The sequence below is a fragment of the Meyerozyma guilliermondii genome, genomic scaffold (assembly GCF_000149425.1).
Source record: "Meyerozyma guilliermondii ATCC 6260 scaffold_5 genomic scaffold, whole genome shotgun sequence".
Taxonomy (NCBI): Eukaryota; Fungi; Ascomycota; class Pichiomycetes; order Serinales; family Debaryomycetaceae; genus Meyerozyma; species Meyerozyma guilliermondii.
Genome location: NW_001809796.1, coordinates 311,124 through 334,283, shown reverse-complemented (window position 1 = coordinate 334,283; position 23,160 = coordinate 311,124). Strand labels below are relative to the sequence as shown.

Below are 23,160 nucleotides of genomic sequence, written 5' to 3'. Positions count from 1 at the left end.
TATGTAAGCTTCCCGTTTGTTCATCTCATCTCGCATCCTGTCAAACTAGGTGCATATGCATGGAACCACGATGCCCCATTCTGATCTGAGTGTGCTGCTTTCGCCGTTTTTTGAGATTTCTGCTACTGCCTATGGCAGAGGGTGCATAGCCACCTCGGATATACCGTCTGGAACCATTTTACTCGAGTGCGCGGCTCCTTTGGGTGCATGTGTGATAAGACCGTTCCGCAAAGAAGTGTGTCAAAGATGCTACGAATACAACGGCGGAAAGACATTGAAGTTTCGCATAGAGAACAAGAAGGGCAGTATCTATTTTTGCTCCGAGACGTGTCGCGCTTCGTTTGAGGAAGAGGATAATGAGAGCATTTTGCGATCTTGTCTCTTTGATTTGGAACACTGGTACCGATCCAATTCTTGTGAAGATAACTACGACGACGAGAAAAAAAGTCTTGAGGAAGCGTGGAGCGAGATAGAAGCATGGGAACAAGAAATTTTGAAAACAAAGAGAAAATCACACATGGTTCCCAAACTCACTGAAACAGAATATAGCGATATCATCTACATTCTTGATGTGATGTTCTCCCAGTACAAAGGTACGAATGAGCTCGAGCTTTCGCTTTTTGTGAAATTACAAACAAATGAGCAAGACAAGGTTGCAAAATACCCATATCTTTTGAAGTCTTACACTCGAATGTACAAGTACCTCAAACTAACCTGTGGACCTCAGCTTCAGCCATTTATAACTATTGACAATATCAGAAGAATCATAGGTACCAGTCTCACCAATGCGTTTGGAATATGGTCCTCCACCGTTCCTGGCGAGGATAAAGAGTACTTTGGGTGTGCATTGTACCCATCCGCATCATTTTTCAACCATTCATGTTCAGCCAATGTTTCACGAACTCGTCACGGCCGCCTGATTTCTTTCGTTACTTCGCATCCAGTTTTACAAGGCGAGGAGCTATGTATTCAGTACGGGAACCACACTACGGAGGATTACCATACCCGACAAAAAGATCTTAAAGAATGGTTTTTTGAATGTGGGTGCAAAAAGTGTGAAATGAGAATATAGAAGCAGATACACCTTAGAAGCATTAAGTCTATTATACATGATTCAGTCACAAAGTCAGACTAGAGAGAGTCAACATTGAGTAGGAAGTAGGACTCAAAGCCAGGACTTGGTACTTTTGTAAAGATGACCAAAACTCAAAACTTATCTCAGTAGCATTATAAATTCTCAACTCTTGAATGTTTTGTGCAATCGCCTTGTAGTTACCAATACCATCATCGCATCTCAGCAATGCCTTCAGTGCTCCTTACAGAAATAATTATCAGGCTTTTTTGTGAATTTCAGTTAGTTCGCTAATCTCTTGTAAAATCATGGGTCTCAAAAAAACTCTTATAATCCTCGCAATCAGCGGTTTCTTGGATCTTGTTCTGCTTGCACTTGTCCCAACGGGCTCTTTTTGGGCACTTTAATGTAGCCGCCAACACTCGGCGTGGAAATTGCAAATCAACCATTTTGGTTGGGTCGGTCAATCTAGCAGCGTATATGGTTTTTGGCGAAGAAAAGACATGGAAAACAATGTGGTCATAGTTGTTGATAGTATCCAAGAGCTGTGGGTCGGAATCAGAAGTATATTTGTCAAATTTGAGATTTTGGTTTCGTTGAAATTTTTCATTATTGAGAGCAGTTTTGGATTCAAGTTCTGCTTCGAAAGTTTCCAAAAGTGACGAATGGATGGGCAAAAGTTGGACATGCAGGTGAACGTTATCTGCTCTGTTAATCTCAAAAGATATAAGCACATACAGTGGGTATTTTTCAGCCAATGCATCAACCACAGACAGCCGGAACCGATTCATTTCCAAGTAGGTTGCATCTTCCACCACATTTGTTTTTGGTGAACGAAGGGTGGAAACGTGGTCTATGGGTATAATGATAGCATGGCATGGAAAGGGTATGTCTTTGGTAGGCTTGGGAAGTGGCCCTTTGGCGGTGGTGAGATATGCGGATTTACCGATCGAGACAATCATATGTTTTTCGACATTAGGATTGGAAAGACAAAAGAAACAGGATTCGGGACCAACTGCCTTCGCTCGTTTTGAAGAACCTCCATCAATGGTTTCCAATTGTCTTTTGCGTTCCTCATGCAATTGAGGCGGTAAAGTTGTAAATGGATTAGCAATAAGGTGAGAATCAGGAACAGCCACAGGCATTTGTGGATCGATTCCAAAAGCATAAAACCACTTTTCCCCAGTCCCTTCTTGACCCAAGCTAATAAATCGGGTTGTAGTATTGTCTTCCCATTTAAATGGAGCCAATTCGAAAAATTTCGAGGTTGGTGAGCCAATCGCAAAATGGTACCGAGGTCTTAAACGACTCACAACTTTATCAATATTGGAGTCTGCGACCAAAATGAGCTTCTCACGCGCTGCGATTGCCTTGGGCCACTTGTACGACACCAAAACGTCAATTGTTCCTGTTATTGAATCCAATTTTTCAGTGACCTTTTCAGCATCGAAATCTTGTCCGGAAAGGTACCCAATTTTTACTCCACTAGAAAGAGTCAAAACTGAAAACGGAGGCTGGACTAGGGTCAAGTTGGGCTTTATGTCTATGGAGGTGTCGGATGGAGTACTCAATTTGTCTTTGAAGGAGTCTGAAGGACCTTTAGTGAAGTAAGTTGGCTGATCTATTTTTGTTTTTGGAGTGGATACCACATCTCCCAAAAGCAAGACTGCGTCAAAAGCACCATTCTTTGTGCCCTGTAAGTTTGCTTTTTCGACAACTTTGTCGATATCCGCCGAGGGGTGGAGCACCAAAAATTTGGCTCTCATGATAGATGCGATGAGCTTGGTGCGATGAGCGTGAGAGCGCGAAGAGCATCAAGTGCGAAGAGCGAGGAGGAAGTTAAGAAAACGATGCTAAGAAATAGAGTATGAGCCATACCTTGGAGCTAGATAAGTTTAAGTAGATACCGCTGAGTAGATAGAGTTGATTAAAGAACTAGAAATACTTTTGCAGATTATCGCATTACATACTAGACATATATAGCGAAGCCAGTCACTATTCAGTCACTATTATCTCGACTTATCCTGAAGATCGGGAAGCGCAATTGCCTTAACGGTGATGTAGGTGTTCTGGGAATTGGCAATACCGGCGTAGGCATTGTACCAAGCTGCAAAAGCCGTGAGAATTCCAAAGACACCAGCGGCAGTTTTCACGCCGGTGGAGTTCTTAAACTCGGCAATTGCCAAAAGAAGGAACGTAATTGACAAGAAAAAGAACACCAGGAAGAAAGCTACCGTCGACTTCAATGTCACGAGCATCAAGAAAAACGTAAAGATGAACCAGCCAATGAGAAAAATTCCCAAAGCGAATCGAAGTTCTTCTTCGGCACCAGCGTACGCTGCGGTAATTCCAAAACTGGGGGTAAGAATGGCAGCATACGAGCCCCAGAAACCACCATAAGACGACAAAGCGACACCACCAAAAGTGTTTCCAACAGCAATCTCAAACATTCCTGCCACTAATTGAGCAGCACCACCATAAAAGAATGCCAAACCAACAACAATGTTAGGAATAGTGACACCTCTGGCACCAGTATTGATCAAACTCAACACAAACGTAGTCAAAGCGAACGCAGACAACCCAAGAGGTGCTGGGTTGGCAAAGTTGTGTTTTGGAGGAGGCGATAAACCGGGGTTCAAGGTACCACCAAACGCTTCGTTTAATTCAGAACGCAAGTACTTTTCATTTCCAAAGTGGATGTAGTCACCCTCCGAACGAAACTTGGTAATGTTGTGGTGGTTTGTATTGTCTTTGTCGGAACCATCATCCACCATAAGAGTGTGGGGTTTTGGTTCCTGGTTTTCCAAGTCTTGAGTTGCCATGGCGGAGTAGTGCAAAGTTTTCCGAAGACGATTAAAAGGTTTAGTTGTAAGCTACCAGCGCTGGCAATAAATAGTTGCGATGAACCTGGGGTATTTGATGATAGAACCCGGTATAAATATGCAAATTGTGGGGTCGGCTCTGTTTAAATAACGCCGATGGGCCCACAACGTAAGTCCGAGTCGCAGCGGGGTCGATGAGGTCGGTGTGCAGGACACCCCACATGAGTCTGTGGAGTTAGGATTCGGAGTTGAGGATGCGTGAAACCGAGAGACGACGAGGTGGACTTTAGATTGGAGCAAAGCAAGATAAGGAACGAAAGCAAAAGCGAAAGCTTTGCTTTTGGTTTCGAATCTAGTTCGGATTTTGATTTTTCCTTTTACTTTTCCTTTCTGTTCATTTACCTTTCCTACTTTTCGCTTTTCGCCTTCCCTCGCCTCTTGGCGGTAATATTTCGTATGTTCCCACGCGCACAAGTGACACCACCGCTTGGCACCCCGCATCCCCGGGCTTCCTCAGAAAACTCCGGACTGCACGGACATCAAACCACCCATTCACAGTCGGGCACGTGAACATGGTTGCAGCTGGTTCTAGTGGTTAGTCTCTTGGGGCTTCAATTTGGGATCAATTTCGATAGAAACTGTTCTTCATACCGTTAATCGAGATAACTGAATGTTCAGCTGTGAACTTAATCAAGGTATGGAAGATTGGTGATGAAGTAATGAAGTGATGAAGTATTGAAGGCTGGTTATGACAGGGAATGTGTACCTTTCGATGCGCTGAATTGCATCAGTTAACTCAAATTGAACCAAATTGACTGTTCACAAAATCGCTTTTCAGTACTAAATGAGTATCATTTTTGAGAGGTGGGAGCCAATCAGTAGACACTTCGGTTCCCGGTTCTCAAGCCTAACAGATCTTATTGGTTTCAGCATTTTCCAGTATGAAGTCGGTCTAGTACTGAGTCCATTTGTCGATCAGAAGACGAATGAATAACCGAAATGACGTTAATCCTGCTCATGATGCTTGAGTTGAACAGTACCACAACTAAACATTTCGCATAAAAAAAAGGTTATTAAACCACGCTGCTTTCTGCTCCTCTTCTTTAATAACCTCCCTAATCGCAAACAATGGCTTTCAAAATGGATTCATGACTGTTCCATTCGTCTCCTACCAGAGATAACAGGATAAAGTATCCTGATCGGGTGTGTCAGTCCATCATTCCTGCACATCGCTGCTGCTTCTTTAGGTTTGTAGAAAGTTGTTTCGACATTGTACTTATTGAACCGGTAGCGTTCAATGAGCAGACAATTCAAATAGGTCCGCTTGACTCTCAAATCCAATGTAGACCGCTTTTCTTTAAATCGAATCTTCTTCTTACTTGGACATCCAAGCATCAACTACTGCTCAAGCAATACCACTTTCTGCTTTCAAGTCACCATTAACTTTTGATTCCTCTGAAAATCTGGCTGATTAGTACTCAATTCGACGGCTACTCATCCTCTATGACAGTACGATACCACACAACTCGAATTGATTCAGTTGATCTCCTCACTTGCTAAACCCACAACCTTAATTGCGAACAATGGCTTTCTAATGACCGTCGTCTAGCGGAGATAATAGTACTGCACTGTTAAATCCTGAATCTGACACAATCAAGTACTGTTTGATAGTTCGTAAAAGCTGTGATAGGAAGGTCCAACTGCTAAAGACCTAATATAGATCTTGACTCTCATCAGATGAGCCAAAGCAATGAGATGTGAATTCCATATTTGGTATTCAGATTCCTTTGTAGGTGTCTTTGTTTCAGCTGAGCTTCTCTGTTTCATTTGAAGCATCTTATGAACTTATAGCAGACATGATATCCGATGACTTGCGAGGTGCTCTGGTTCAAACACCCATATTTTTGTAAAAGCCGTGGTAGAAAGCCACCATTACTGCCCATTGAACTCTGTTTTTGGCAGATTTACAGTTGTGATGTGGCATTCAAAATACCTTGTTTGGCTTAATCTGCCAGTTGAGACTAAATCTGGTTTATGACACCGGCTGCTAAGGCCGACTGCCGCCGCAATTTTTACTTATTCAACAGGTCATTTGGCGTCAGTGCTATTGCTCTCAGAATTGGATATAACAGTCGAAATTGTCATCCATGTCCTGTCGCTATACGAACTTTGCCAATACCATATGATCAATCTATTCGATCTCTAGTGCAGATTCATAACAAACAGTCTGGTTATAATGTCAATCGAGTTCTGATCTTGTCTTTCGATAAACAATGAATTATCAAGCTCAAAGTGTTGTCTTTGTTAGCCTGTTCTGCAAGACAAGCAGCTAAAATGTTGTAATTTTCGCAGGCAGTGGTAGAAGATACAACCGCAAAACTTGTAGTTAACAAGCTTAGAATGCACCCTTTCATAGTTATCTGCTCCAGGCGTCACCCAGAATGTTGGGAACGACGACGCCTCGAGATTGAAACAAGTACTCCCAGATCTCATCCGGACATTTTCTGATCATTGTGAAAGTCTGAGTGTACTTGATTGTTTCAAGAATCCCTTAGCATCGTATCTGATTCCATAAGTGTGGGCTTGAAAGGTTTCATTGTATCAGAGAAGGTCCAACATGGACAGAGTCTGCAGCTAGAAATTTTCATCTTCTTCCAACTGATAAGCGATTGTCACTTGATATAGAAAAGACCAAAGATACTGGTGATCTGAAAATCTGATGAATTCAAGATATTAAAGTTCTATCATCAGATGAGCCGATATATACACTCAAAGCTGGGGAATACATAGGCTCAAGGGTTAACTTGTTTTTGAAGGTGTCTAGATTGAGTTTGAATTTAATTAGTCTAGAGGAATTCAATCTTCATCCTTTAATCTGAAGTAGACTTATCATCATTTTGTTCTTCTTGTCCTTTACTGATTAAGATTTTTGTTATCTAAGCGACTGATCAAGTTCGGTGCACATACCTCACTCTCACTTTCTAGGCTCTGAGTTGAACCGCGCGGTTTCCTGCACACACCCAGAGATCATCCTGCATCGCTTGCTCGCTGCGCTCCCAAGCTTCACAGATCCTGCATTGTTTGCTCGCTGCGCTCGCAATCGCTCTTCTCCTTTGGGCTGTTTGTAAACACTCTCATTTAGTATATGTAATTGGTGTTTCCTTCTCTCACCATGCTTTTCAAATCCAAACGTTCCGATATGGAGAACCTCTCGATGTCAATGGACAACGTGTCTCTTATGGACATAGATTCACCGAGCCATACTGCTGTGAACAAGGAAAATATTACACCGTTGTCGTCGCCTACAAAATCCATAGTACACAATTCTTCGTCTCCGGTAGCAAACCATGCCTACGCTGCCAGAAACCCACCCAAATTTGCCATAGCTACCACACAAATGCCAAAACGAATCCCACTCACCGAGGAAGAATTCAGAAGAAAAGCCAATGATCCAAAAACCAAAAGATTGGCTTCGGTAGCTCAGCTTTACTTTTTAGACTATTATTGTGATATGTTTGACTATGTGATTAGCAGGAGGGATAGAACCAAGTTGGTGCACACAAAACTTGTGCAAGATCCCAATTTTGCTGCCAATCCTCAGCGCCAGCAGCTTGAATGGAAAAATTACATTGGCAGAGAAAGGGCACTTTTGCGGAAAAGAAGACTCAAGCCAAAACACAAGGATTTTCAGATGATCACCCAGGTGGGCCAGGGGGGATATGGACAGGTTTTCTTGGCACGGAAGAACGATACGAGAGAAATCTGTGCTCTCAAAATCTTGAACAAGAGCCTTCTTGTAAAGCTTGATGAAACCCGCCATGTGTTGACGGAAAGAGACATTTTGACCAACACTCGTAGCGAATGGCTCGTGAAGTTGCTCTATGCTTTCCAGGACCCACAAAAGGTTTTTTTGGCTATGGAATTCGTACCTGGTGGAGACTTTAGAACTTTGCTCAACAACACTGGCTACCTTGTTCCTCCCCATGCCCGGTTCTACATCTCGGAAATGTTTGCTGCCGTCAACTCTCTTCACGAATTGGGGTTCACCCACAGAGATCTCAAGCCTGAGAACTTCTTGGTCGATTCGAAAGGACATATCAAATTGACCGATTTCGGTTTGGCCGCGGGAACGGTGTCTACGGACCGTATTGAAAGCATGCGTATGAAATTGAAGAATCTTCAAGACTTGGATAACTACGAGCTTCCTTCCAGCTCGATGTCTGAGCGTCAAAAGATTTTTAAAGAGAGCCAGGGCCATTTGAACTTGGCCAATTCCATTGTAGGGTCTCCCGATTACATGGCACTTGAAGTGTTGGAGGGCAAGAATTACGATTATACTATTGACTATTGGTCGTTAGGATGCATGCTTTTCGAGGCTCTTTGTGGATACCCGCCGTTTTCTGGTTCCAAGCCCGACGAAACATACTACAACTTGAAGCATTGGAAATCGTCGTTGAGAAGACCCCAGACTAAAGACGGCCGTTATGTGTTCAGCGACCGTACATGGCAGCTCATAACTCGCTTGATAGCGTCGCCAGAGACCCGAATCAAGACTTTTAGACAGGTGCAAAAAATGGCGTATTTTGCTGATATTAAAGACTGGGCCAACATCCGCAAGAAAACACCTCCATTCACACCACAACTTGATAACGAAGAGGATGCTGGATACTTTGACGATTTTGAGGATGAGGAAAGTATGCAAAAGTACAAAGACGTATTCGCTCGCCAGGAACACAATGAGCTGTTGCTCGAAAGATCGGGAAACAAAAAAGTCTCCAACAACAACTTTATAGGTTTCACTTTCAAGCACAAGCTCAATCCAAACAACAAGTTTCTGAACGAGTTGAATCTCCTCGCACAGACCGGCTCTTCGCGCATGGACCCGTTAGCAACTTTGTACTGACCACTTATATATTCGTTCATTGTTTCCAAATAAAGTCTTGGGAAACTTTCTCCTGTAAATATGTGCGCTGCTCTTGGTGAACACTTTCGCATTCCTTTTGAGCAATATCCAAAACTTTAAAGAGCTGTTCGCTTGTAAAGCTTCCCTGACTCTCCACAAGCAACAACGAGTCTGCTTTGGCGTCGTGGATCCCATAACAGACTACATGGTTCGATTCGCTTTCGGTGATGACTTGCGGAGCAGGATTTGCAATTATTTCGTTTTTGTAGATAGCAATGGGCACAGCAGCAAATGAGCAAAGTAGTGGCACATTGGCATCTATTAAAGCATAGTAGCAAGCATTGGCAGCGGCACTTAGCTGGGAATTGGTATAATGGTTCGGTATAGGTTCGGTGATGAGAAACTGTATAACAATTTGAATAAGTTGTCTGGGGTTCTGGAACCGAGCTATCACATTCTGAAGGAGCGACAAAAGCTTATCCTCCATTAGTTTTTCTCTGGTGGAAGAAACACCAACAGCAGGACGAATTATGATTTCGAAACTGGATTGGGTTGGAAGTTCGTGACGTAATTTCGGCTCGATGGGGCCAGTTACAGACACCACGACCTTTGTGCCGCCTACAGTGAGCTGTGAGGAGCCATCTACCTTTGTCAAGATCGACGTGGAGAGGTGGGAAGTCATGAGATGAGATGAGATGCGAATTCGAACGCAGTGAGAATTCGCGAACTTAGTGCGAAGTTTGCCAGTACATTGTGCAAACTCCAGTAAATTGTGCGAATTTGCGGACTCAGTGCGAACTCTGCCGGTAAATTGTGCGAACTGCCAGTAATTTGTGCGAACTCCAGTAAATTGTGCGAAAATGTCCTAGTAAATTGTGCGAACTCCAGTAAATTGTGCGAATTCGCGAAACATCGCCAGTAACTTGTGCGAACCCTGCCGTAATTTGTGCGAACTGCCAGTAATTTGTGCGAACTGCCAGTAATTTGTGCGAACTCCAGTAAATTGTGCGAAAAAGTCCCAGTAATTGTGCGAATTAGCGAACTCTGCCAGTAATTTGTGCGAACTCCACTAAATTGTGCGAACCAGAATTGTGCGATCGCATCGAATTCAGGTGATGGACCTTCAGGATGAACTCCTACGAGATTGGGACGACAGTGATGTGGAAGCTCAAAATGAAGCTGAGCATGGTGGTGGCACTCAGGAAATAGGAAATGATACCAAAAGCGAACAAGACCACCAAAAAACAGAAGAAAATGACACCCTGAATAACCCTTCACCACAACAAAATTCCCATTCAGACGAGTCTCTTCTAGAATCTGTTCGCCAACTTCTTACCCAGAGAAGGCAGCACGATATACAAACCAAATCCATCACGAAAGAAGTTCCAATTTTCACCTTTCTACCACAATTGAGACAGCTGTTGGAGCGATTTCGTGGTGGTTCAACAGACTATATGGAACTCTTAAACAGCATAGAAAAGCCCGAATCCAACGAAGAGTACCAGTTTGTGCTTGCTGTGAACGATTTGGCAACGATAATCAACGACGAAATTCGATTTCTTCACTCTTTTGTCAAACACCATTACAAGCTCGTTTTCCCCGAACTTGACTCATTGGTTGCATCTGCTATAGATTACGCCAAAAGCGTCCTTGTGCTCAAGCAGGACTTGGCACTGGTCCGCGACCACCGCGACGAGTTGGCTGGGTTTCTTTCCAGCGAGAAAATCTTGCTTTTGACGATGGCTGCGGTGCAAAATGGTGATCATTTCAGGCTCAATGATTTCGATATCCGCCAGGTTCTCGACGGATGTGTGATGATGGTGGAGCTAAGCTCGTTTTTGGACGAGTCTAGGACGTACATTGCACTGAGAGTGCAAACAATGTGTCCTAATTTGGCGAAGTTAGTTGGTTCCGTTACTGCGTCTCAGCTACTCGTTGCAACCGGTTCGTTGCGCCAATTGGCAGCGACTCCAGCATGCAATCTTGCATCTTTGGGGGCCAGAGAATACTCAGATACCGACGATAATACCGCAAAAGGCGCTGTTCGCCAAACTGGATACTTGTTTCATTGTGATCTCGTGAGGTTTCTTCCTCTAGAAGTTGTCAAACAAGCCATGCGAATTGTAAGCGGAAAAGTTGTGCTAGCCGCCCGTATAGATCTAGCAAGGACCAGTCCAGACGGCTCTGTTGGTGCTAGTTATCGTCAAGAACTTCATGAAAAAATCGACAAGTTACTCACTCCTCCAGAGAACCGTGGAGACAAGGCACTTCCTGTTCCAGTGGACCAGAAACTGAAAAAACGAGGCGGAAGAAGGTTCAGGAAAATGAAGGAGCGGTTCCAGATGTCGGAATTGCGCCGAGCACAGAATCGGATGCAATTTGGAAAAGCTGAAGATACAGTTTTGGACAGCTTTGGTAATGAAGTTGGGTTGGGAATGAGTGCTCGAGAAAAGATTGCTGTTAATGAGAATACGGGTGCACGAATGTCTAAGCGAATGGCTGAGAGGATAGGAGGAGACGACAAGAGACAAAAGCGATAAATGGGAATAGAAGAGTATGGCTGCAAAATACTAAAAGAGGTATAAATCAAAAAATTAAAAAATTAAGAAAACAAACTAGTCATCGTTCGGGATAGCTTTAATAGCGTTGTTAGCGTTGCTAATCTTGATATCCTCAATAACCTAGTTAGCCTGATAGCTTCTTTCTTATTTCTCTTATCTTCTTCTGACTCACGTCCTGCACCGTCGTGAGCCTCCCTGCACAGAGGCTATACCTCGAAAAAATTTGTCGTTGTATGGTCCATAAGCTAGGGGTGTTACGGACTGTGGTACAAAGACTGATACGATACTACACGATGAGTGACGCTACGATTCCTCAGGCCGCGGCTGGTGAAGGATCCAGACCTAAAACAGCCAAAGAGTTGGAAAAAGAGAAAAAAAAAGCTGAAAAGTTGGCCAAATTCAACGCAAAAAAAGCCAAACAGGCTGAAGATGCCAAGAATAAACCTGCTGCCAAACCTAAGAAGGAGAAGAAGGTGGCCGAGCCTGTTCCAGAGTGGAACGATACCACTGTAGCTGGAGAAAAAAAGGTTTTGGCTTCACTTGATGATGCTGCTTTCAAGGCATACAATCCGAAAAATGTTGAGAGTTCATGGTACAGCTGGTGGAACAAAAAGGACTTTTTCAAGCCCCAATTGACAGAAAACGGCGAGATTAAACCAGAAGGAGCGTTCACCATCCCTGCTCCTCCTCCAAACGTCACTGGTGCTTTGCACATTGGACATGCTTTAACGGTCGCACTTCAAGATACCTTGATTAGATACAATAGAATGAAGGGAAAAACGACTCTTTTCATCCCTGGGTTTGACCACGCTGGTATTGCCACCCAATCGGTTGTGGAGAAGCAATTGTGGGCTAATGAGAAGAAAACCAGACATGATTTCGGACGTGAAAAATTTGTGGAAAAAGTGTGGGATTGGAAAGAAATTTATCACCAGCGTATAAAAGACCAATTCAAGAGATTGGGTGCCAGTTACGACTGGAGCCGTGAAGCGTTCACCATGAGTCCGCAATTGAGCGAGGCGGTGGTTGAAGCGTTCGTTAGACTTCATGAAGACGGAACCATCTATCGTGCTTCGAGATTGGTCAATTGGTCTGTCAAATTGAACACGGCTCTTTCCAACTTGGAAGTCGATAACAAGTCCATTCCCGGACGCACGTTGCTTTCCGTACCCAACTATGACTCCAAGATCGAGTTCGGTGTATTGACTTCATTTTCTTACCAGGTTGAAAATTCCGACGAAAAAATCACCGTCGCTACCACCCGTCCAGAAACCATGTTTGGTGATACGGGTATTGCTGTTCATCCCGACGATCCTCGCTACAAACATCTTCATGGAAAGTATGTTCTCCATCCTTTCTTGGACCGCAGAATTCCCATTGTCACCGATGCCGAAGCTGTAGATATGGAATTTGGAACTGGTGCCGTCAAGATCACGCCCGCTCACGACCAGAACGATTATGGTTGTGGTAAGAGAAATAACCTTGAGTTCATCAATATTTTCACTGACGATGGTCTTTTGAACGAAAACTGTGGACCTGAATGGGAAGGAACCAAACGGTTCGATGCTAGATACAAGGTGATCGAAGCGTTGAAAGAAAAGGGTTTGTTTGAGGGCCAGAAAGATAACGAGATGACAATTCCTATCTGCTCTCGTTCTGGTGATGTCATTGAACCTATCTTGAAACCACAATGGTGGGTCAACCAGCAGGAAATGGCCAAGGATGCCATCAAGGCTGTCAAGGACGGTGAGATCACCATCACTCCCAAAAATTCAGAAGCTGAATATTTCCACTGGCTCGAAAATATCCAGGATTGGTGTATTTCCAGACAGTTGTGGTGGGGACACAGATGTCCAGTCTACTATATCAAGGTCGAGGGAGAGACTGAGGACAGATTGGACAACGAAAAATGGGTTGCTGGAAGAACTTATGAAGAGGCCTTGGAAAAAGCGAAAAAGAGATGTCCAGATTCCAAGTTTGAATTGGAGCAGGATGAAGATGTTCTTGATACCTGGTTCTCGTCTGGTTTATGGCCACTTTCGACCCTTGGATGGCCCCACAATACCAGAGACATGCAATTGTTCAGTCCTTTATCCATGCTTGAAACTGGGTGGGACATTTTGTTCTTCTGGGTGTCGAGAATGATCTTGTTGAGTTTGAAACTCACGGGAAAAGCACCATTCAAGGAGGTTTTCTGCCACTCGTTGGTTAGAGACGCTCAGGGCCGTAAGATGTCCAAATCGTTGGGAAATGTCATTGATCCAATCGACGTAATTACCGGTATTCCATTGCAGACTTTGCACGATAAATTAAGAACTGGAAACTTGGATCCTCGTGAATTGAAAAAGGCCGAGGAAGGCCAGAAGGCTTCATATCCTAATGGTATTCCTGAATGTGGTACAGATGCCTTGAGATTTGCATTGTGTGCTTACACCACTGGAGGAAGAGACATCAATTTGGATATTTTGAGAGTTGAAGGGTACCGTAAATTTTGCAACAAGATCTACCAGGCCACAAAATTCGTGTTGGGCCGTCTTGGGGACGACTACAAGCCACCAGCATCTTCCAATTTGACCGGTAAGGAACTGTTGGTTGAAAAATGGATCTTGCACAAATTGACCCACACCAATAAAGCCATGTCCGAAAGTTTGGATAAACGGGATTTCTTCGAGGCTACCAATGCCATCTACAATTTCTGGTACGACTTGTGTGATGTGTACATCGAAAACTCCAAGTCGTTGATTCAAGACGGATCTCCAGAACAAAAGAAGTCAGCACAAGACACCCTCTACACATGTATCGACAGTGCCTTGAAATTGATCCACCCATTCATGCCTTTTGTCACCGAGGAAATGTGGCAGAGACTCCCTCGTCGTGGTGGAGACTCTACCGAGTCGGTTATGATTGCCAAGTATCCAGAATACACCAGCGACTTTGACGATGTCAAGAGTTTGCAAGCCTATGATTTGGTATTGGATATCACCAAGGGTGCACGTTCGTTGTTGGCACAATACAACATTTTGAAGAACGGTCAAGTTTATGTTGAATCTTCTAACAAGGAATCCTACACTATAATTTCTGAACAACTGGACTCGATAGCTGCGTTGATCAAAGGTGTAGAAAGTGTCAAGGTTGTGTCGAGCAGTGAAGAAATTCCTAGTGGATGTGCTTTGCAGTCGATCAACACTGAATGCTCAGTGCATGTTCTTGTTAAGGGCCAAATTGATTTGGACTCGGAAATCACAAAGGTGCAAAAGAAATTGAACACCATCAAGGACCTCGAAAAGAAGGCATTGGAGGCTATTGGCAAGTTTACGGAAAAAACCAATGCGGAAGCCAGAGAAGCGGCACACAAGAAGGTGGAGAACTACAAGGCTGAAATCGAGGGCTATGAGCACACGATTGAGGTTTTGGAGAAGTTGAAGTTGTGAGTGGAGACACAATTGACAGTAAGTAGTAAGTAAGAGTGTAAGAATAAATAAATCAATTGAGATCAATTGAAAAGAAATTGAGTCAATTGAGTCAATTGAGTAAAACAATCAATCAGGCAATTGACCGGGTCAGGTTAATCAAGTTTGAAATTTGTCACTTCGTGTTGGATTCCGATTTCGTGTCGCTCGTCTTCTGCATGGAGGTGCGTCGTCGCGCGGGCTTATGATGTCATGCAGCCCGCATTAGGAAACAGCGCCGCAGAGAACAATCTGCCACCCAGTCGGGGTGAAATTCACTCCACCATATAAAAGGGGTCGCGTTCGCCCCTCAATTGACATCAACATGGGTTTTGACGATTTATTAAAGAAAGGACAAGAGGCTTTGGCTGGCAAGGACGGCAAGATCGATTACAAGGAGTACTCCAAGGACGCTCAAGAAGCTTACAAGGACTACAGTTCGACCGAGGGAGACTTCCAAACCAAGGCTAAGGCTGCTTACACTGGTTACCAAGAAGATCACAAGAAGGATGCCAAGAAGGATGAGAAGAAATAGATTAGATAGTATTCATGCAATAATATGCAGGCGCCGCTTTTAGATCTCATGTAGGTTTGACGTCTGCACGTTGAAATTTCTCTGCGCAATACATGCATCCCATTATAACCACCGCCTGGATCGACCGAATACGACTGCTGTTTCAAGCCATTGAGCTGGTTCTCGTTCTCCACTATGCGACCAACACAACAGACCCTGTTTTGGCTCGGCTTCTCGATACCGCGTCGCTGTATGCGAATCTTCGTATCAACTTTGCCCATTTCGAAGTTATTTTGTATTTAGTTCCGGGGTTTTATTTCGTATATCCCGACTACCAGCAGGTGGATGCCGTGCATCTCTACCGGATTTCACCTCCAAAACGCATCCAGGTGCTCGAATTTACCAAATCCATCGAAACTCGGCGCACTCAGTTTAACCATGCGATTGAAAAATGGCTAGCTGAAAATCAAAATCTAGGCTATATTCCCGCCGTAGAAATACGAGACGTTGCTATGAAGAACTATACAAAGCCATTGGCCAACTCTCCCACGAAAAAAATGTCTCCAAGTCCCACCAAAGTCACCAAGCTCAAAAACGATGTTTCTAGATTCCGGTTTAAAGAACGTCTGGAACAAGAAGAACTGACCAAAACAGGTATGTCGTTGCTTGAACGTATTAGGCTGAAGGAGAAACTTCGAAATAGTGAAAATTCCGCGACTCCACAGCAAAAATACGATACTTATATCGCTGGAAAATTGCACCCAGTTTACGATATTTTGTACCAAGTTTGCAGTAGAGAACCATTACCAAAACTGCTTCTGATGACAAAGTTGATAGGAACCGTCCGTGATAGCTTTTCGTATCCAATTGCAATTCTGGAAGTTAAAGATACATTGCACAAACTTGATGAGATATTACCGTCTTTGTCAATCATCACCAAAGCAGGCACTACAGTGGTGAGAGTTGAAAGCTTCGACAGAAGCAGGGACTTGGAAAGGATAATGAGAGTGGAAAAGGAAAGGGACTAAATGTGAATACTGTAAATATTAATCAAGTTCAACTAACACTAAATCGCACTATTCATTGAGCAGTGACCCATTTTTATCTTTGACTTGATTGTCTTGACTTGATTTTCTTTCTTGATTGTCACTTATCTCTATTATCAATCTCTTCTGGCAATGTCGGCAGGTTCGGAGTTCATGAACGCCATCTTCAATCCGACCTCAATCAACCAAGTGGCACCCAAATCCACTAAAATGGAACCGGTCAATTTCGTTTTAAACAATGTGTCCATCTTGACAAACTTCATTTGCTCATTTAATTCGGGGAAGAACTCAGTAGACCCGGCGAGTGCCAATCCAGCAACTCCCAACAACCCATACCACATTCCTCTATTATCCTTGATGCTCTCCTTGAAAGGAGGACCCTGGTAGTTGACAGCAAACGTAGAAACTTGTTGTGCCAATTGCAAAAGGAACATACCCGTGTTTAATAATGATGGAGAAAATTCCTTCTCGAGATCAACCTGGGGCTCACGAGGTTCCAAAATGTAAATCTCTCTAGTAATGTAGATCAAGGTAATTATATGGACAGCAAACTGGCCAAGAATCGATCCCATAATGTACTTGTTGAAGATTCCCGCTTGGGGTCTTTCTTTGGAAAGCTTTTCAAGAGGTTTACCCTTCGATATCGACAAAAAGCATACCGACAACAACACACCACTAATGGTACTTTGGGCGTCTCCAAACTTGATACCTGCAAGATAAAGTACCGATAAAGAGTAGGCCGAAATCAAACAGTTGAGTGCCAAAATCTTGTACATTTGAATGGTGGTGACCAAAGCACAACGTCCTTGACGAATAAGGTGGGTAACAGTAGACACAGCAGACAATTTAGAAGTAAATGGTGCAGCAACAGAAGCATCACCAAGTTTAAGAGTTGGTGCCTCGTCCTCTCCTTCGGCTTCATTCAACGCATTAAGAACAGAATCAGCAAGCGAGGCAGCTCCAGTTTGCTTGTCGACCTTGATTGGCGACACACCTGTTTTGTTAGCAAGCGAAACCGTCTTTCTCAATTCTGGAGTGATTTCAACTCCTTTCTTCTCCATCGCTTCAAGGTATTTAGGATTGTATGGTCCAGGAGGGTACAAATGAGCAATAATAGGTGGGACGGGAGGAGGAGGTTTGTTCCAGTTGGCAAGAAGCTGTACCTGTTTATCGTAAACTTTCTTGGTGGCTTCCATCTTTCTGTTCTCAGCAATCTTTTTCATTCCCTCTTCAGTACCATTCAACAAGGCCACACCAATATGAGCTTGTTTCAATGCACCGACATCGTTGGTACCATCACCACACATGAGTGTCGCATATCCAGCGTTTTTCAAGGAAGTCAAAATGAACTCCTTCTGAGCAGGAGAAACACGAGCATAAACCCATGTATGCTTCAACAAGTCTAAAATTTGTACGTGCTCACTCAAGAAATTAAGTGCGTAACCAGTAATACAAATATCGTGTGTTTCGAAAAGACGAGTGTTGATACGATCGGCACTTCTAAAAGGCATCACAAGCAGCTCATCAACATTACGCCAAACCAAGTTCTCCCCTTCTGACACAGTGTGATGTTCCTCAGGGGCATCTAAAATCAAAACATCCTTGGTAGTGATCTTGACTTCTTTGGCAACATGGCAAGCAGTTAATGGATTATCACCAGTAATCATCACACATCTGTGCGACGACTCGTTCAACATTTTGATAGTCTCTACGGCATCATCCTTCAATGGACAGTGGAAAACAATAAACCCAGCAAAGTGTAATCTAGATTCGATGTCTTCACGGTTGACTTTGAGAACATTGACATTTGATTCCAAGTGTTTGTATCCAAGAGCTAGAACACGAGAACCAGATCTGGTGAAAGACTTGTAAATCTCTTCGTACGAGTCGGGAGCATCAATGATCATCTTACGGAGTGTTTCAGGGGCGCCTTTGACAGCAACAAAGTTTTGCTTTTGGCCAGAAATCGAGGATATAGCTGCTGATCTTTTCAAAGCAGACGAAAATTGGAAACGACGGAGAATTTTGATCTTGTCAACTTTTCCCTTTTCGTTTTCACGCAGAACAGTATCATCCGAGCCAACTTCCCAGTGGGCAGCTTTCAATGTAGCTTGTTCCATTGGGTCACCAACGACTTCACCATCATTTAAACGCACCAACGCATGAGCTGATCCTAAGACTAAAGAGGTGGTTTCTGGTGCTTCCTTGCAGGTGTACAAATGGTGAATATCGTCAGACTTGAATCCTGCCAAACCTTCAAAAACGAGATCTTCAGCGGTGAGAGTACCGGTCTTGTCGAAACAACAAACATCAAGGCGACCAGCGAGGGGAATTCTGAAAGGCTCAGTGCAGAAGATATAATGCTTCGATAAAACAGCAAGCGAAGCATTGACAGCCATGGACAATTCCATTGGAAGTTCTGGTGGGACAACAGAGGTAATCACAATAATACAATCAAGGATAAGCTTGGACTGAATACGTCCCATCTTCGTACCTTCAACCCAGACGTACCAAGAAGCGGCAATAGCGAACTGAAGCAAAAAGAGAATGAAAAGGAAGGATTCTTTGTTTCCAACAGAAACTCTTTCACTTGTAAAGACCATCATTCTGACGAGCGAACCTTGCGAGGTTTCAAATCCAGTCTTGATAACGTATGCAAGAGCACCGTTATCTGGGGCCAAGCTAATGCTAGAAGCTGATGGAGCAGTCACTTGCAAAACCAGGGTTCCTCCATGAAGCAATGAGTTCTTATCCAATCCCTCGGGGTCAAATCTTTCAGAACCTGGTCTCAAGCTGACAGACTCTTTCAACAACGGTGTCAGTTCACCGGAAAGCATGGCTTCGTTGACAATGGCACTTCCATCCAAAAGCAAAAGATCACAGGGAAGAGCGCTATCTTCGGCGGTACGTGTTACGGAAACAATATCTCCAGGAAGTAGCTCGGTAGTTTCAAGCTGGGTCCATTTACCGTCACGGAAAACGTAAAGTAAGTATGGCTTGATTCCCATGGTCTGAAACTCTGTCATTGTGGTACGACGTTGAAACACTGTAGTCATTTCAAAAGACACCAACATGAAGAGAGAGAACAAGGAGAAATACCATTGATCGTCCATACACCAAAGGGCAACACAAAAGATTTGAAACACGAAAAACGGAGCCACAGCGTGCTCTTTGAACAACTCCAAAAAGGTAGGAACGGGAATGTCGAACCGATTAGAGCCATACTGACGCCTCAACTTTTCAAGGTCGCCTTTAAGACCTCTGGAGGTTTGAAATTCGGACAACGTGGGGGATGCATCAACCAAGAACTCCGGTGGAGAAAACTTTCCAGTATCCTTGTGGAACAAATGACGACGTTTTTGGAACAGAAAACTGACCTGGATCTCTCCATCGGGAAAAGTTTCCCTCGATATAGGACAAATCTCGCCGGCACCAGTGTTGGGAGCAGGGGTGATCTTGATGTGAGATGCTTCAGGAATCGAGTTCACCTTCACATAGTTGAACCGCGAATTGATGTCGAGATTCCAGTGAGGCATCAACCAAAATAAAAAGTTTAACGACACGATAAGAATCGAATACACAAAAGTCCACTCCGAACCGCCAATATACTTATCGTACTGTTGGGTGTAGATCTGAATACAGATCGGATATACGATTGCAAACGGCCACACGTACGGCCTAGCCCACAAGGGCTTCGGCACCATGAGCTCAGCCGATACAATATCGGGATTGTTGACCAAAGACATAGTGAACAAGTAGTGAAAAATCGTGGTCTGGTGGCGGGTGTCGCAGTACAGATCCAGACACCCGTAGATAAGCAATAGGTCCAACAACGATGCGGCGGTCAGTGCAGTACAGATCCAGACACCCGTAGATAATCCCTGGATCCAACGATGCGGCGCTTGGTGCAGGTTAGACTGTGGCATGGACTTGGAGAGGTGGTGAAGTTCTTTTGTCAATCCCTTCAAGTTTTGTCTTCTTTCTCATTTATGTCGTTTTCAAAAATACCTGTCGTGGACCTTTCTCAGGCGGATACCAATCGATCTCGGCTACTTGACCAGATCAGGCATGCGTTAATCGAAGTGGGTTTTCTCTTGCTCACGAATTACCAGGACTATGGGCCCACAAAGGAAGATATTTCGGCTATAACCGAGCAGGCTGAAGAGTTTTTCAAACTTCCACAACCGGTCAAAGATGGTTGCTCGATGATCCACTCCAAGCATTTTTTGGGGTATACCAGACTTGCCAATGAGATAACTGCTGGTCGCATTGATTGGCGTGAACAAATTGATTTGGCAACCGAACTTCCAGCTCCGCCTGAAGATGCTCCCATATATCGCAATATAGAGGGTCCCAATCTTTGGCCCGACGAAAAAGCAGCACCCAAATTTCGTCCAGTTGTTCTTCACTGGATTGACAAAATGACCCAGCTCAGCACCTACTTCCGCCAGCTTGTATGTGAGGCTTTGGGGATTGATAAGGATGCAATGGAAGCTTATTTCAAGGAAAATCAGCAGTGCAAAATGAAAATTGTTGCGTACCCCGATGCCGGTTCACTTAGCAGCAACGAGGGCCATTCTAAACCTGATGGTCAAGGTGTTGGACCACATCGTGATTCAGACTTTCTTACTTATATCCACCAGGCCACACCACATACTTGTCTCGAAGTCCAAAATTTTCAAGGTGAATGGATCTCAGTAGAAAACGTTCCTGATACTTTGGTGGTTAATGTGGGCCAGACACTTGAGGCTATCACACAAGGAGTGTGCAAGGCTACTATTCACCGAGTTATCACACCTAAATCTGGGTCTGGAACTCGTATTTCAATTCCTTTCTTTTCAACCATTGACCTTGACGCTAGAAAAGCAGCACTTGGATTGCCGGATGAAGTATTGAAATTGCGAGATGAACGAGACAAATTGATCGACAAGTGGGCGGTGGATGTAGGGTTCCAATTCTCTCCTGATCTTGCAAAGTATCCAGTAGGTAGGGCCGTGTTTCAAAATAGGATAAAGTCACATCAGGATGTGGCTCAAAAATGGTGGCCCGAGATCTACAAGGAAGTGATGCTGCAGTTCTAGCAAGCAGGAGAAGAAACAAGAGTAGCAATGAGACAAGAAGTTAGCAAGCGATTAGCAAATGTTATCAGATAGTAGCAGTTGAAGGAAGCAATTAGCGTTCAAGTTATTAGCAAGTGTTAGCAAGTATTTCAGATTGTAGTAGATTGGCAGTTTAGCAGTTTAGCAGTTAAGCGTGGTTTATGCGGTTTCGGTCTTTGCTCTCTCCAATTGTCTCGATCGATCAAAATACAAGTTTGGATGTCCAATATGCTCTGCTTGTACGTTATGTGTTATCTCGAAAACTCGAGTACAAGCAACCGTATAGTCTTTTCTTTCCACATCGTTGAGTACTCCTTTCATATCCACAGCGCCAACACCCATTTCTCCTAGTTGTGTTGTGAGGGCATCTACACTCAAATCACGATAAGGGCAGCCATGGTACTCGTTTTTGCCAGGAAGTGGTCTCAGGAGAATTCTAGCACAGTCCCAAGGTTTGTAGTTTGTCCGTGCACCTTCCAAACCGTAGGTGTGACGAATGTTATATTTGAATTCTTTGTTGAACCGTTCTGGGGTCATTGCGTGAGGACCGCTGGTAAAACTATGGGACCAAAATTTGAGGGCTTCGTCGACACTCAAACCAATTCCCTTGAGGAAGAGAGAGAGCTGCTGGCGGCCCTCATGACGAAGATGTGAGCTAGCTATCATGTTAGTCTGCAAGTGTTTGGCACACAATGGATAGTGATTGGTGATGGCAGGAGTCGTTACTGACGCTGCGTTTATGTCCGAGACAAGCGAAGGGTCCGCGCTGAAAGCTGGATCGTATTCCATGCTGGCGAAGTTTTGGCCCAAATGGTTGAGAAGAGGAAGAAGTCTATCGTCTTCCTCAAGACGTGGAATAGACTGAAACGTGCGGAGAAGATCGCGTTGAAGAAGTTCCTGGAACTCCAGTGCTAGTAAGCTGAGCTGAAGAGTTGAGGGAACGTATCCGTAGCCCAGTTTGAGCAAAACCAGACGCGTGGCCACGAGACTGGTGATTTTCTCAAAAGGTACCTTAATAAAGTTTTCGTTGCGAAAGTGAGCACGGAGCTGATCGGTGGTGATTTGGCCATCAGATTCGGCCGCTAAAGCGGATTTGACGGTGGCACCCGTGGCAGCAAAAAGCTGGTCAAATAACGCCAGTTTTTCGTCGGAATCGATATAATTCCACGGCAATTTATCGTGGTGATTTGTGATGAACTGGTGTTGTTCCTTGGGTTGCATGGCATTGTATCTGATCTTGAAGAGCACGGTTTCGTTCCGTACAAACTTGCGACGTAGGTCCTCAGTTCTGCAAAATACGAGACGAAGAATGAAATGTGAGTAATAATCCTTTTTCAATTCATCAATTTGAGAGTTGTTATTTACGGGCCACGTTCCTAAGGGAAGTAATTTCTGAAGCAACGGTCTCACCGCCGTCTCTGTTTCCCGAAACGATCTTCCACGAGCCATACAAGATTCAATCTCGATCAAAATTTTGAGCCTGTCGATGGCCCAAGATTCGAATTGCTCCAAAGTGATTTCTTCTGTAGGAGGAACATCATAAAACGATAATCTGTGATTGGGGAGGTCATTACGAGGAGTATAAGTTCCCTCAAAGTTCCTACGGCCAGCCGTGCGTCGTTTAACTTGGCGGAACATGTACGCGTATAGACGGACGCGTTGATTTTGAGGTGGTGGTGGTGGTGGTTGGCTTT

General features: G+C 44.1%; 10 protein-coding genes across 10 annotated transcripts; 5 read left to right on the top strand and 5 right to left on the bottom strand. All coding sequences in view use genetic code 12, as the record gives it.

The window, feature by feature from the left end:
* Positions 1–55: 55 nt before the first annotated feature.
* On the top strand, positions 56–1,072 carry SET6 (Set6p; the record flags this gene model as incomplete). The annotated part of the gene is made up of 1 exon (XM_001483354.1): positions 56–1,072. One exon carries the CDS (start codon positions 56–58, stop codon positions 1,070–1,072), a length of 1,017 nt encoding a protein of 338 aa, XP_001483404.2.
* Positions 1,073–1,362: 290 nt separating this feature from the next.
* PGUG_04132 (uncharacterized protein) lies at positions 1,363–2,838 on the bottom strand (the record flags this gene model as incomplete). Its single annotated transcript, XM_001483353.1, has 1 exon — positions 1,363–2,838. The coding sequence occupies one exon, from the start codon at positions 2,836–2,838 to the stop codon at positions 1,363–1,365; it is 1,476 nt and encodes a 491-aa protein (XP_001483403.2).
* Positions 2,839–3,081: 243 nt separating this feature from the next.
* On the bottom strand, positions 3,082–3,894 carry FRP3 (putative ammonium permease; the record flags this gene model as incomplete). Its single annotated transcript, XM_001483352.1, has 1 exon — positions 3,082–3,894. One exon carries the CDS (start codon positions 3,892–3,894, stop codon positions 3,082–3,084), a length of 813 nt encoding a protein of 270 aa, XP_001483402.2.
* A 3,172-nt stretch (positions 3,895–7,066) lies between these two features.
* DBF2 (serine/threonine-protein kinase) lies at positions 7,067–8,797 on the top strand (the record flags this gene model as incomplete). The annotated part of the gene is made up of 1 exon (XM_001483351.1): positions 7,067–8,797. One exon carries the CDS (start codon positions 7,067–7,069, stop codon positions 8,795–8,797), a length of 1,731 nt encoding a protein of 576 aa, XP_001483401.2.
* Positions 8,798–8,813: 16 nt separating this feature from the next.
* On the bottom strand, positions 8,814–9,479 carry PGUG_04129 (exosome non-catalytic core subunit; the record flags this gene model as incomplete). The annotated part of the gene is made up of 1 exon (XM_001483350.1): positions 8,814–9,479. The coding sequence occupies one exon, from the start codon at positions 9,477–9,479 to the stop codon at positions 8,814–8,816; it is 666 nt and encodes a 221-aa protein (XP_001483400.1).
* A 433-nt stretch (positions 9,480–9,912) lies between these two features.
* On the top strand, positions 9,913–11,337 carry PGUG_04128 (U4/U6-U5 snRNP complex subunit; the record flags this gene model as incomplete). The annotated part of the gene is made up of 1 exon (XM_001483349.1): positions 9,913–11,337. The coding sequence occupies one exon, from the start codon at positions 9,913–9,915 to the stop codon at positions 11,335–11,337; it is 1,425 nt and encodes a 474-aa protein (XP_001483399.2).
* A 254-nt stretch (positions 11,338–11,591) lies between these two features.
* VAS1 (valine--tRNA ligase) lies at positions 11,592–14,789 on the top strand (the record flags this gene model as incomplete). Its single annotated transcript, XM_001483348.1, has 1 exon — positions 11,592–14,789. The coding sequence occupies one exon, from the start codon at positions 11,592–11,594 to the stop codon at positions 14,787–14,789; it is 3,198 nt and encodes a 1,065-aa protein (XP_001483398.2).
* A 645-nt stretch (positions 14,790–15,434) lies between these two features.
* PGUG_04126 (uncharacterized protein) lies at positions 15,435–16,349 on the top strand (the record flags this gene model as incomplete). Its single annotated transcript, XM_001483347.1, has 1 exon — positions 15,435–16,349. One exon carries the CDS (start codon positions 15,435–15,437, stop codon positions 16,347–16,349), a length of 915 nt encoding a protein of 304 aa, XP_001483397.2.
* A 134-nt stretch (positions 16,350–16,483) lies between these two features.
* Positions 16,484–20,293, bottom strand: SPF1 (ion-transporting P-type ATPase; the record flags this gene model as incomplete). The annotated part of the gene is made up of 1 exon (XM_001483346.1): positions 16,484–20,293. One exon carries the CDS (start codon positions 20,291–20,293, stop codon positions 16,484–16,486), a length of 3,810 nt encoding a protein of 1,269 aa, XP_001483396.2.
* Positions 20,294–21,625: 1,332 nt separating this feature from the next.
* On the bottom strand, positions 21,626–23,104 carry PRI2 (DNA primase subunit; the record flags this gene model as incomplete). The annotated part of the gene is made up of 1 exon (XM_001483345.1): positions 21,626–23,104. The coding sequence occupies one exon, from the start codon at positions 23,102–23,104 to the stop codon at positions 21,626–21,628; it is 1,479 nt and encodes a 492-aa protein (XP_001483395.2).
* Between the last annotated feature and the right edge of the window lie 56 nt (positions 23,105–23,160).